Raw genomic sequence first — 12,095 nt, forward strand, 5'->3', positions numbered from 1 at the left:
GCATATATGTATTAGCATAGGGGTGACATCCCCACCCTTAGCCCAATGCATGTAATTTTCATGGCTACACCACATGTGAGATGAAACTAAAAATGCTTCATTGTATAAATTTATGATTTATTTGGGAAATTTTTAAGAAAGTACTTGCAACAAAATATTTACCCCCTGTGGCTTACTACTGACTCAAAAAAGGGATATTATTGAAATTTGTAGCCAAAACAACCATTTTCTACACCTGATGGGGAAATAATACTGAATAATAAGTATTTTTTTTTGGTGAATCAGTTTGCACTTATTAGTCAAAGTTATGTGCTTATGCCTGACCCATAAGCCACAGGCTGATTTTAGGGCAAATTTTGCTGTAAAAAAAAGTGCATCTCACAAGCTGAGAAATGCTGCAATTTCTCTGAAGCTAAAATGAGGACAATATATAAGTATTTATGCCAGATAAGTTAAGGATAGGGGAAAGAGGGGCCACTGGAAATAAATTATTTCTTGCAGTCACTCTGGGAGGAAAAAGAATATTAGTTGTTGAAGGAAAAAAGGAAGAGGTCTCCTTCCTTGGGAGAGGTTAATCACAGAATGGAGGAAGAAGATGAAGTGATAATTTGTAGGCATGTACATGAGTTCTGTATCATTTCCAACATCAATACAGGCCTTACATTCTTTTTCCCATCCTCTTTTTCCCTCCTCTGGCCGCATGGAACTATGTTATGTTTCTCCATCTTTTCGACACCTGCACCCGCAACTTGCCCAGTCATTTTCTCCACTGTACAAAAGATAATGTTCTACACTGCCAAACTAAATTCCCTCTTTCAAAGTATTGATCATATCATTACATCAAGCAAGTTCCAAATATCAATGCTGATATTTTTACTAAGTGGCTTGAGTTGATTTTCCATATTGCATAGATTAAGGGAGTATTTGAGGTACAGTCACAAATACAGATGTCTTGATTCTGGTTTTAATTAGATTTTCTTAGAGTATTTCAATTTAAAAAATCAATGGGGCATTATATTAAAGGAAGAGACCTCAACATTAAATTGAAAACCTTAACTACAATTATTTCCACAGGTCAATGTGAAGACGGAACGTTTACCTTTGCAAAGGTGACTGGTCATTTCCTTCGGTCTGCACAAAGTGTAGGCCTCGCAATGGCTTCATCTCCTGGTATTACACTCGAGTGCAGCGTGAGATGCCTGGAGGCTGGCTCTGATTGTCCTGCATTTAGCTTGGACTATGGAGCTATGAAATGTTTCAAGCTGGATAGGAATACTCAAGGAAGAGGCAGTGAGCTTTTGCCGAGGGAAGGCGAAAGCTTTTTTGAAAAGATTTGTCTTAGAGGTAAGTAAAAACGAACTAAAATGGTTTTGATTTGCCTCCCGTAAAAGTCACATTCCATTAATAAAGAAATGGCTCTCTACACCATCTCCTACTTCAATGTAACAATTTCAGAGTGTAAAAATCATTCACCTTGATTGGGATCCCAGTCAAGGTGAATGATTTTCACACTGTGAAATTGTTGCATTGAAATGAATATTAGTGGATGACTCCATTAAAGTCACTGTTGCGGCATCTCCCGCAGTTTCTTTGGAACCATCTCCTATATTGCCTGCATTTAGCCTGATAAACCTTAGTTTTATCTGTTCGGCTGGGAAGTATGTTACCATATAGCTATTTATTATTTCTTCTTGCTGGTTTATTTTCAGACATTCGTCAATATTCAACATGAAAAATCCCTTCATAAACAAATTAATATATTCTTATTTAATTCAACTACTATAACCTAAGAGATTATAGAGAGCTGGTCTTCTCAGCCCCATTTTTCCATGCATGCATTAGGCATAACCAACTGCATTTTTTCCAGACAATTCTTTTTACTGCAAATATTGCAGTGCAATAAACCATAAGTGGTATAACAGATATCTTGGTCAAGTGGATATGAGTACCTTAATGTTTTATAGTACAAGTATTCATTACACTTTCATGTAAAATAGTGGAACATTTCAAGAAAATAGAGGAAAAATTTAAATCTAGGAAACACATAATTAGCATTGATTGGAAGCAAGGATTCTTTAATCCAAAATCATGCAAAAGCTAAACCTATGTCTGCCATATTTTAGGCCATGGCTAGAATAATTTGAAAAAGATAGACTCTTGTCAAGGTAGCATACTGATATAGGTATACACTTTGGCCCTACTAAAATTTGGAATCATAAAGTCATTAAATAATATCAACAAAAATGCTATCTGCTTCCCATAAGCAGCTGTTTCAGGATGCAACTTGCTGAACCTTAGTTCCCAATTAGTCATGATGTACACATAGCAAATCTTAGTGGAATCCATACTTTCTTCTGTCACTTACATAAAAAAGTTTTACTTTGGTAGAGAGACTTCAAGTCACCTAGATCATGCAGAATTATGTAGAATTAGCATTCACTAAATGTGTCCAAAATGATGGAATATTATTACTACAGCAGAGGGCAATTAGAATAACTATTTTCTAAAGTTTTATGCTATTTTATACACATACTCATGCAAAAGTAATGAAATTTTTCTTTACAATAATACATGTGACGTCATTAATTTCTCCAGTCTTAAATGCATTCATGCGGCCATTGTTTTACCATTTTGGTAGGTAATGTTCGTGGCTGTGTGGGAAAGGCATGGGCATTTGAGAGGCGACCTGGGAAAGAACTACGTGGCAATGATGATCTCAAACTGATCCTCACTCAAAGTCGCCGTGATTGTATGGAGGCCTGCCTCAGAGAACACAGGTTTGACTGTCGCTCTGCTGAGTATGACACAACAACAGCTGAGTGCCGTCTAAGCCGAGAGGACAGGCGAACAAGACCCACAGATTATGTCGATGCATCATCAACTGTGGAGTATCTTGAAAACCAATGTCTTCCACGTATGTTTTTCCAGAATGAATAATTATTGTAATCAGATCATCATGCTTGTTTAACAATTAAAATATTAATCATTATAGCTATTTCATAATGCTTGTTTTACCATTTGAATAGATATGTAATGGTTAACATAACCAATGAACACTGATTTAATTCATGAGCAACATTCATTGAGTCATTTAGTAAGCTTGAGTTTTAGTGTAATGGCCATATCCTTTAGATTTATTTTCAGTGAGTTGCAAATACTGTTGCAAAATATTTAAATTTAAAACCTAAATATGAGACTAGTACTGATACTATGAATAAGGTTTACCAATGCATCTTCTTAAAATGATTAATCTTATTTTTACAGAAGAAACACGATGCAGCCTGGATTCAGTACCTAATTCATATCCTAGATATTTGGACACTGTTCTTTCACTTGTAACTGATGAAGCTGACTGTGAAAGAAGATGCAAAACATTTAGTGATTTCAGTTGCCGTTCATTTTCATATTACCCTAGTGGAAGTCAATGTTTCATCAGTGGTGATGACAGAGGTAAATTTATTACCCTCATTTTGTTGCTAACTTAAGAAATTGAGAGTTGATTTAGCTCATTTCTGTCCAGACTAAGATTCTCACATAAACTCTTTTAGTGCCACAAAAAAGTATCACTGTTGATTGTGTTTCAAGAGCTAACAAAAATATATTAATGTTGCATATGTGAGGGGGTTGAAGAGATAAAGGGAGGGAGAGATGGGTGGTGAGTATTGGTTAATGAGAAATACGAAGTGTATAAGAGAAGGCAGAAGAAGAGAAGGGTAGGTAGGCAGAAGAGAGGGTAGGATTGAGGCTGGAATATAGAGTGGGAAGGAGAGGGAGGGATATGGAGGGAGTGAATGGAGAAGGGGGCTGAAGGGGTGGATCAAGAGATAGATCAGGAGGTGAAGGGAGGGAGAGATGAAGGAAGAGAGCTGGAAGGAAAGAAAGAATCTAAAATTATTGGTCTGAGACAACAAGTCCTGTAGGCCATGGTACAAATATACAAAATGTTATTGAGTCATATGTAATTTCATAGTTTCATATTTCACAAAGTTTATGAGGATTGTTGATTTATGAATATTGGAGAGTTTGCTGTACTTTTATTTTGGAAGAAAATGCCTAGGTTAACCATAATATCATTTCAATTTCAGCATCTGCTGGAAATGAAGCTTCAATGACTCGACCAGGCACAACCTATTATGAAAGAAATTGCCAAGTGAGTGAACATCAGTCCCATAACCATGGCCATGGCCTTGGGCTGGGGCATGGATTTGGACCACCTCTTAGCTTGGAACCTGGCTCAGGTCCTGGTGCTGGCTTAGGACCAGCAATGCCAGATAGACCGGATGGGACACATGATTCTAAAGGTGCTGTGCAAATTTCATTTTTCTACTTCTTTGTGTAGTTATCATAGATTGTAACTATACCTTGTATGTCTCAGAAAGGTTTTCATGCTGTATAAGAATTACTCACAGCTCCACTCGCAGTTAAAACACACCACCAGATTATTTTTCATAGGCCAAGTTGGCCCACACAAAGAAATTTCTTTGCACAAGAAATTTGTACACAATAATTATGCAAATAAAAATCAATAATGACTGTTTATTGAACAGCGCTCATCATATATTCTTCATTTGAATTTGATACAGATGACTACCCTTGTGATATCTTTTTTAAAAGTTGATTTCAGTAATATATGTAATAAGGTTAAAAATTGTGGCTCCCATCTGTGTGCTTTGAAGGAATGTTTTTGCAGATGTTTGGGCCAAATGAGTGTTGCATTACAAAAAAACTGCCTACCTACCAATGCTCTACAACTGAGAATGAGTGGTAATTCTGAAGCACTTAAAATGCAGAAATTTCAAATTGTAAAAGTCATTCGCCTTGACTGGGATTTGAACATTAAATTTTCTGCATTTAAATGCATATTAGCAGACAACTCAGTTAAAAGTTGTTGTTGCACCATCTCCTGTATTTCTTTGAGTTAGGTGATTACTTCTTTGAGAAAGGACAATATTGACGATGAATACCCCTTATCAGTGATAATTTGTTTCATTACCACTGGGTGATGACTAATATTATCCTGATTTATTCAGTAGTTACAAAACTATTGAAAACAAACCAACTATTCTGTTTTTCAATTAGTTAATCCAAAAGGAAACATCAGTTCCTGGCATGATCAGGTTGCTAAAATTACACCATAACAGATGACTGAATCTGCCTGATCTATTGCTTGATCAATTATTTATCCTATGTTGCATGTTTGGGTTGCACTATTTGCAGGGTTTCAGCAAATAATTCTATCTTTTTTAATAAAATATTTTATAATGCTATTTTTCTGGAAGAATAAAATGCTGTCAATTTTTAAATTGGCTCTTTGGTACTTTTCAAATGTACTGAATTAATAAATAACTACCCTCATGGCATCAATCTGGCCATTTTTTAGTCCTGTTTCCCAGTACTAGAGGAGAGAGGAGCTGAAAGTCTAATAAAAAATGAGCTAGAAAAAAAATTAATTATTGCTTGGACTCCTAGAGGTAGGTTAGGTTTAACAGAAGCTAATTTTGTGCATGCAGCAAATTGGACCTGATCAGCCATAACTATAGTTCTTTATTATTAGAAAGTGCATCCCATGAACATTTTATTACATATCTTAATGCTGTGTTTGCTATTGTATATAATAACAATCAAAACAGATTGACATTTGTTCAAAAGCAATGAAAACATTGTCTGCATATGAAAAATTTGCACTATTTAAGGCACTTATTTTTTTAGTTTGATGGCATTATGATTTTTTATGGAAAAGGATTGAAAGAGCACTTTATCTGTTTATTTACGAGAATTATGCCAAAATAAATGGATATAAGGTTTTTATTCTTTTGGTACAGGAGGAGGTTGTGTGCTATCTGGTCGTCCGGAATGGGAGAAGGTATCTGGATTTGAGCTGCAGGGCCAAAGGAGCATTGGCCTTCTGTACAGGGATCGTATACCTGGTATATCAGCCCACTGTGCTCACAGATGTTTAGATGACCCACGCTGCAGAGCTTTTAACCTCCATTATGAAAGAAATGACTGCATAGGACTTGAGGTCAACAGTGAAACCAGTGGTATTGATCTCAGAGCAACTCCTGGCGTTGCATATTTTGAAAGAGTCTGCCTGCAAGGTAAGATATTTGCATCATTTTTGTCATTGAAATATCTTTTCTTATGTACTGAGGTGTGATCACAGGTGCATATCTTGCAAACAACAGCAATGAATGGTATAGAGCTATAAAAGTATCTCACAAAATTTTACAGACCTACTTCCTTTACTTGTTTCCTGTATATGATATTAAGTATATTTTTGCTTAGCCAGTGATCATTATATATTAGTCATTATGATGATTAATGCTCACCTTGAAAGTTGCTACATACTGATTTGAATACTTGTGGAGCAAAATGATATATGGATCTAACAAAAGTCATGGATTGTTATTTCATTATCACGTTATCATTGCCTATGCGAAAAAGCACTGGTTAAAATAACATCCTCTTTCTCCTCTGCCTGAATATGCAGTTTGGATTCTTTACCTCTCCCCCTTACTTGTAAAGTGTTTCATAGATAATTTTTGATTACCTAATTAACCTATCTGTGGAATTTGATTTTTCTCTTAACTCGAGAATGTCTTTCAATTATAAGTTTTCTAATTACCTATTTGAAGAATTTTGTGATTTTACAAATGATCAAATCACTTACGGTATTTAAATGAATGCAAAGTAATTTATTAGCATACCCAGATTTAGTTCCATTTATTTCCTTACACAGCTCCTGGTTGTGGTTTGGTATGGACTTTTGAGAGACATCCCAATTTTGAACTGAAAGGTTTTGACCAAGTACGATACCCTGGAGTAAGCAAAGCTGAGTGTGAGGATAGGTGTCTTGAAGAGAAGCAGTTCATTTGCAGGTAATATTAAGCATTATTTTCCATTTTAAAATGCGGTTCAAGAACTACTATTTTTACTGTTTTAGCCCCAAAGCCAAACATTCATTATAGCATGTTTGAATGAAATGCTATATTACAGCTTATGTGTCAAGTAGAGTATGGCTAATTTTCTTAATAATATTGCAACTATTTAATAAAAAATTATTTTTCCCCAGATTAATATTTCTTTCCAATATACCTATCAGTCAAAATGGTGCCCAGGGTCACAATAGTTGTGTATTGCCAATCACATTAGTCAATAGAAGGCTGGTGCAGTAAGCAAGGTTATAAATACCTTCTACAAACCCTGCTTTGCTTCTATAAACCCTACATCATATAAAATTCTCACATCAGAGGGATCAATTTCCTTTCCATGAATCATTTGTGGCTTTCAAGGAAGATAATATGTAGTCCGGCCAATAAATATGCAAACTGATGGCCATGACGCTGACTATACACTAGTCCACTAGCAACGCTTGTTGCTCCAGACCCAATGTGCTGTCTGCGCTTGGTAGATTGTCTGGCTGTGCGTATGGTGCCAGTTATGTTAGTTTCTGTTGTCCTTGTTTTACTTTTTGTCGAAAATGGAAATTGACAAAATGATGGAGCTACGAATCAACATCAAGTTTTTGGTGAAGTGCAGGAAAAGTTATCAAGAAATACTGAATGTAGACAGCTGTTTACGGTGATAATGTTCTGAAGAAGACATCTAGTTTCAATTGGAATAAGCATTTTTAAGATGGCTGACAAGATTTCACGGCTGATGGGCGGCCGGAACGACCTGCAACCACCTGTGTTAATGACAACATTGGTCGTGTGCAGCCCCTTCTCCTTACCGATCATCGAAAAACTGTCTGAATGATAGCTGATGAACTGAATTCAGGAAAATCCACAGTGCACACTATTTTAACTGAAGATGATGGATGGATCCTTCACCATGAAAATGGACCTGCACATTCAGCATTGATTGCTCGCCAGTTTCTGGCAAAAAATTCTATTATCATCCTTCATTATCCTCTTTATTTGCCAGATCTCACACCCTGTGACTATTTTCCTATTCCCAAAATGCTAAAATGTGATGAGGGGACATCACTGGGAAGATGTGGATACAATAAAGCAAGAAGCAACAAGAAAACTAAAAAGTCTAACTGCTGAGGACCTCCAAGGGTGCTTTAAACAGTGGAAAAGAAGATGGAATGAGTGCATAGCAACAAATGGAGAGAACTTTGAAGGGGACAAAATCGATGTAGGCTAAATTTTGCAAAGTAAAGTTTTTATGGCCTCAGTTCACGCATAAATTGGACGAACCTCGAATACTTAAAAAATCACATAGCTTCGGAAAAGTTGGGGGTGTCCAGTGGCATCATTTAACTTTGATCATGGGCCTTCCGATCAGTAGCAGAATGAAAATTTTACAAGCTGTGTTTTGAAGTGTATAATTTCCTTCTTTAAAGAGGTACATCTAGATCCTCTGAAATTTTCAATTGTATCCCTTCTGCCTGCTTATGCAAGTACATTTTACAACTCTTGTCTGTAGCAATATCATACAGGGTTCGTCCGGAAAATAAGTGTACTGAACTCAGGAAAAAAAATTATTACACTTTTACATATCTTAAGCTAATATTCCTCAAAATAGGACCCTTGTGAGTCGATACACTTGTTCCAGCGGCGATCCCATTCCTGGAACGCTCCCGCGAAGGCATCATCGGGAACCTCTCGAAGACTCGTCGTCGACCTCTTCTCTGCCCTCCACGAACATCTTGTGCCACCGAAAGATCATGTTTCTGGACATGGCTGACTCCCCGTAAGCCTGGTTAATCATACCGACAGTTTCGGTAGACGATTTCCCAAGCTTTAGCGCAAATTTGATGGAATAACGCTGCTCCAAAAACTTCGGCATCGCGTTCCGTGACGTGGGTCGAGCGTGGAGGTTCGCGTTAACAGAGCTCCTCACTACACCACAGCTCAGAGCCGACTGCCTTTTTCAGCGTCGCTTGCCAACATACCCCCCTCCAATCGCAGCCCGTCAGAGCGGTGCTGGGCGCGCCTGGAGCGGCGCGCCCAGCCCAGGAGTCAGTACACTTATTTTCCGGACGAACCCTGTAAGAGAGAGCTTCTGAAGGGTAAATGGTTCCTACTCCAGTTCATTTAACATCATGCAAAATAAATTGGACTGTTTATTTTCAGGTCTGCTACTTACCATCCCAGACTTCGAGAGTGTCGTCTTAGTTCAGAGGATCGTTTCACTCAACCACAAGCTTTTACACCATCTCTTGACCTGGATTACATAGAAAACCAATGTGCCCCAGGTGAGATAGAAACACATTACTGATATAGGAACTATTAAATTTGCCATATAAATAATGATTTTTGCATTAATTTTGACAAATATGAAACATTAGATCATTAACTGTAAAAATAAATGCCACCATGGCTTTCTTTCTCTTTATAGTACTGGGTAATTGCATCTACAGAAACCATCAACGAGATAGGCTATTGCTCCATGTGGACAAATCAATATCACTTTTCAGTGATTCTAGCTGCCAGAGAGCATGTGATTCTGAGCAAGAATTTCATTGCCGCTCTTATTCCTTCTTGAGTCAGGTAAAAACTAAGTTACTGGAGTATTATTTATCTGTGCCTATATTTTAAATTTAACACTGAAATTAGGTAAATATTAATGGTGAAATTAAATTGAAGGTCTGGAAAACAGAATGTTTGGCAAGTCTGTGAGCAGTGGAATTTCATTTACAGTTTGAAAATCATATTGACTATACTTGCAGTCTATGAAATTTATTAACAATATTGTTTAAATGACAGTCATTTATATCAATGGTTCCTTTAAATACTGCAATTCAATATTTTGCTGTGATCATGTTTTAATAAGTTTATATTATGCAACAATTTCAAAGTGTAAAAATCATTTACCTTGATGGTGATACTGGTTAAGTTGAATTATTTTTACACTTTGAAATTGTTGCATCGTGATGTGCACCAGTGGATGACTCCATTAAAAGCTACTTTCATAGCATCTCATGCACTGTAAATTTATAAAATTCCAGATTAATTGAGATACCTATAAAAATGGCTACCTAGCATAGATATGCAAAAGTATATAATTATAATAATTTGAAATAGGAGGTGGAACCAGGAAATGATGTCTAAAACTAATAATGCATGGAAAGGAAGTGTACGTAAGGTTTAATAGGGATGGAAGTTTAATTTCTCAAATCAAGCAGTTAGTTTAAATGACGGGTGGTCAACTCAATTTTGTTAATTTACTTATAAATTTAAGGGGTGAATCCTGCTCTATGACTGATGTAGTGCCATTTGCAATTTCATATTACCCTTACTCATTGCCTACATTTTCATGTTAACTCTCAGCCAGAAATATCTCAGTAAACTGAAACAAAATATCTGCAAATGCTTCAGTAATTGAGTTAAACTTTGTCTCATCATATTATTATCCCAGAACTTACTTCTATTAATAGCTCACTGCTTTCACCATTTTATTCATGCTTAATTTTCCATATGGCAATTCAATAATATCCATATTCTTTTAAATAATTTCGGGCATTTCCACAAATGATATCCATGTCAACTATATGCATTGTGATATGGCAAATGATAATTCACGCTCAATCCCATATACATAACCATGCATTGCTAAAGGATCAATATGAGAAACTCTTTTGAGCCTTCTAAAAGTTATATTGTTGAAGATCATTGCTTTTTAATCAATGCTCTGAAAACTTGACTCGACTCTTTCATCAACACTTAATAGGAATCTTTATATTCCTTAAAAGATGACCACAAAACTGCACTACTTTGTTAGTTTATCGTATAATGAATGCTTAGGAGAAATTTATTTGACCGGCTCTTTAGACCATTCCCCACAATAATGCATGCATAAAAGCACAACAAAACCTTTAATTGTGATCTTTGTTTGAAGAAGAATGCTTATTAGATGGTGAAACTGTCAATCTGGAGAAAGATAACACTTAAGAGAGAAAAATATTTCTCAGTCACGAATCTGACAAGATAATCATATAACCCTCTTCAAGCCAGATATGCCAAATGGCTTTGCACTTACCTATTAAATGATTCAGTGGACTCAGCAAAATCATCAAATTTTCCATAGTAGAAAGGTGACCAAGAGTCATCGTACAATGGATCAATTCCTTTGGTTGGTTAGAAATTGAATGGTTAAATCTTGGATGTTGTCTGTATTCTGAATAATAATAATAAATTTTCATCACATGAAATATATTGCAAATATATCATTTCTGTGTTAAAATATGTAAAATGTGATAAGTATTGATTTGAATATTATTTCTCTAAGTTCAAAGTTAGATGTAGAAGAAAGTTTGATAAAAGAAAGTGTTTGACATTCTAATATATTTTCAGACTGGGATAAATACAAATCAATGTCTGTTGAGCAGTGATGCCTCCTCATCAGTCAGCAGTGGAGGGTTTCAAACCCAGAGTGGGGCCATGTATGCAGAACGCGAGTGCTCTGTGGGTGGTGGTTCGGGAGCCCATGGTGGATCTCACTTTGGAGGTCCTCAAGGTTTCAATCCCAACACTGGTGGTCCCCACATGGGTGGTCCCCCCATTGGTGGCTCCCACATTGGAGGCCCTCATATTGGTGGCCCCCACCCTGGTGGCCCTCACATTGGTGGTCCCCACATTGGTGGCCCTCACATTGGAAATGGACCCCATGGCTCAACAGATCCCTCTGTTCCCTGGCCAGGAGCTCCTCTCTTTGGTTCACAGCCAGCAAGAATTCCACCCTATGGAGGCCCTGGACATGGGAAGTTTCCTCCATCACCAATTGCACCATTCCATGGACATGGTGGCCCTAACAGTGGATCTTCCCTGCCTCCACATGCTTACGAGCACAATGAAGTCTATGGTGGTCTCTATACAGACAATGACCTTAATCCTTACCCATGCCGATACAGCCTAACTTATGAAAAAGTTGCGGGGGCTACATATGCAAATTCCAGGCGGTAAGTTTTAGATATTACTGTTTTCATTTTAGGTCGAAATATGTCTATGAATCAATTTTTATTTTCTATATCAAAAAAAATTTAATCATAGTTCAAGTAATAAATTCATTTATGTAATCATAGATTAAGTACCAATTGTCTGGCTAAACCTTCAATACTTTTACATGTCTGCCTGAAAAAAGTTATA

At 36.7% G+C, this 12,095-nt stretch overlaps 1 protein-coding gene across 1 annotated transcript in view; it reads left to right on the forward strand.

The window, feature by feature from the left end:
- LOC139685798 (uncharacterized) overlaps window positions 1-12,095 on the forward strand; it is a 58,884-nt gene that overhangs the window by 22,376 nt on the left and 24,413 nt on the right. The window contains exons 11-19 of the mRNA XM_071582916.1: window positions 1,075-1,344; window positions 2,639-2,914; window positions 3,265-3,450; window positions 4,086-4,301; window positions 5,823-6,098; window positions 6,740-6,878; window positions 9,084-9,205; window positions 9,349-9,500; window positions 11,304-11,908. Coding sequence (XP_071439017.1) covers window positions 1,075-1,344; window positions 2,639-2,914; window positions 3,265-3,450; window positions 4,086-4,301; window positions 5,823-6,098; window positions 6,740-6,878; window positions 9,084-9,205; window positions 9,349-9,500; window positions 11,304-11,908 — 2,242 coding nt within the window. The remainder of the gene's footprint in view (window positions 1-1,074; window positions 1,345-2,638; window positions 2,915-3,264; window positions 3,451-4,085; window positions 4,302-5,822; window positions 6,099-6,739; window positions 6,879-9,083; window positions 9,206-9,348; window positions 9,501-11,303; window positions 11,909-12,095) is intronic.

The sequence above is a fragment of the Hetaerina americana genome, unplaced genomic scaffold (genome assembly GCF_022747635.1).
Source record: "Hetaerina americana unplaced genomic scaffold, ioHetAmer1.1.p SCAF_12, whole genome shotgun sequence".
In the NCBI taxonomy this organism is placed as follows: domain Eukaryota; kingdom Metazoa; phylum Arthropoda; class Insecta; order Odonata; family Calopterygidae; genus Hetaerina; species Hetaerina americana.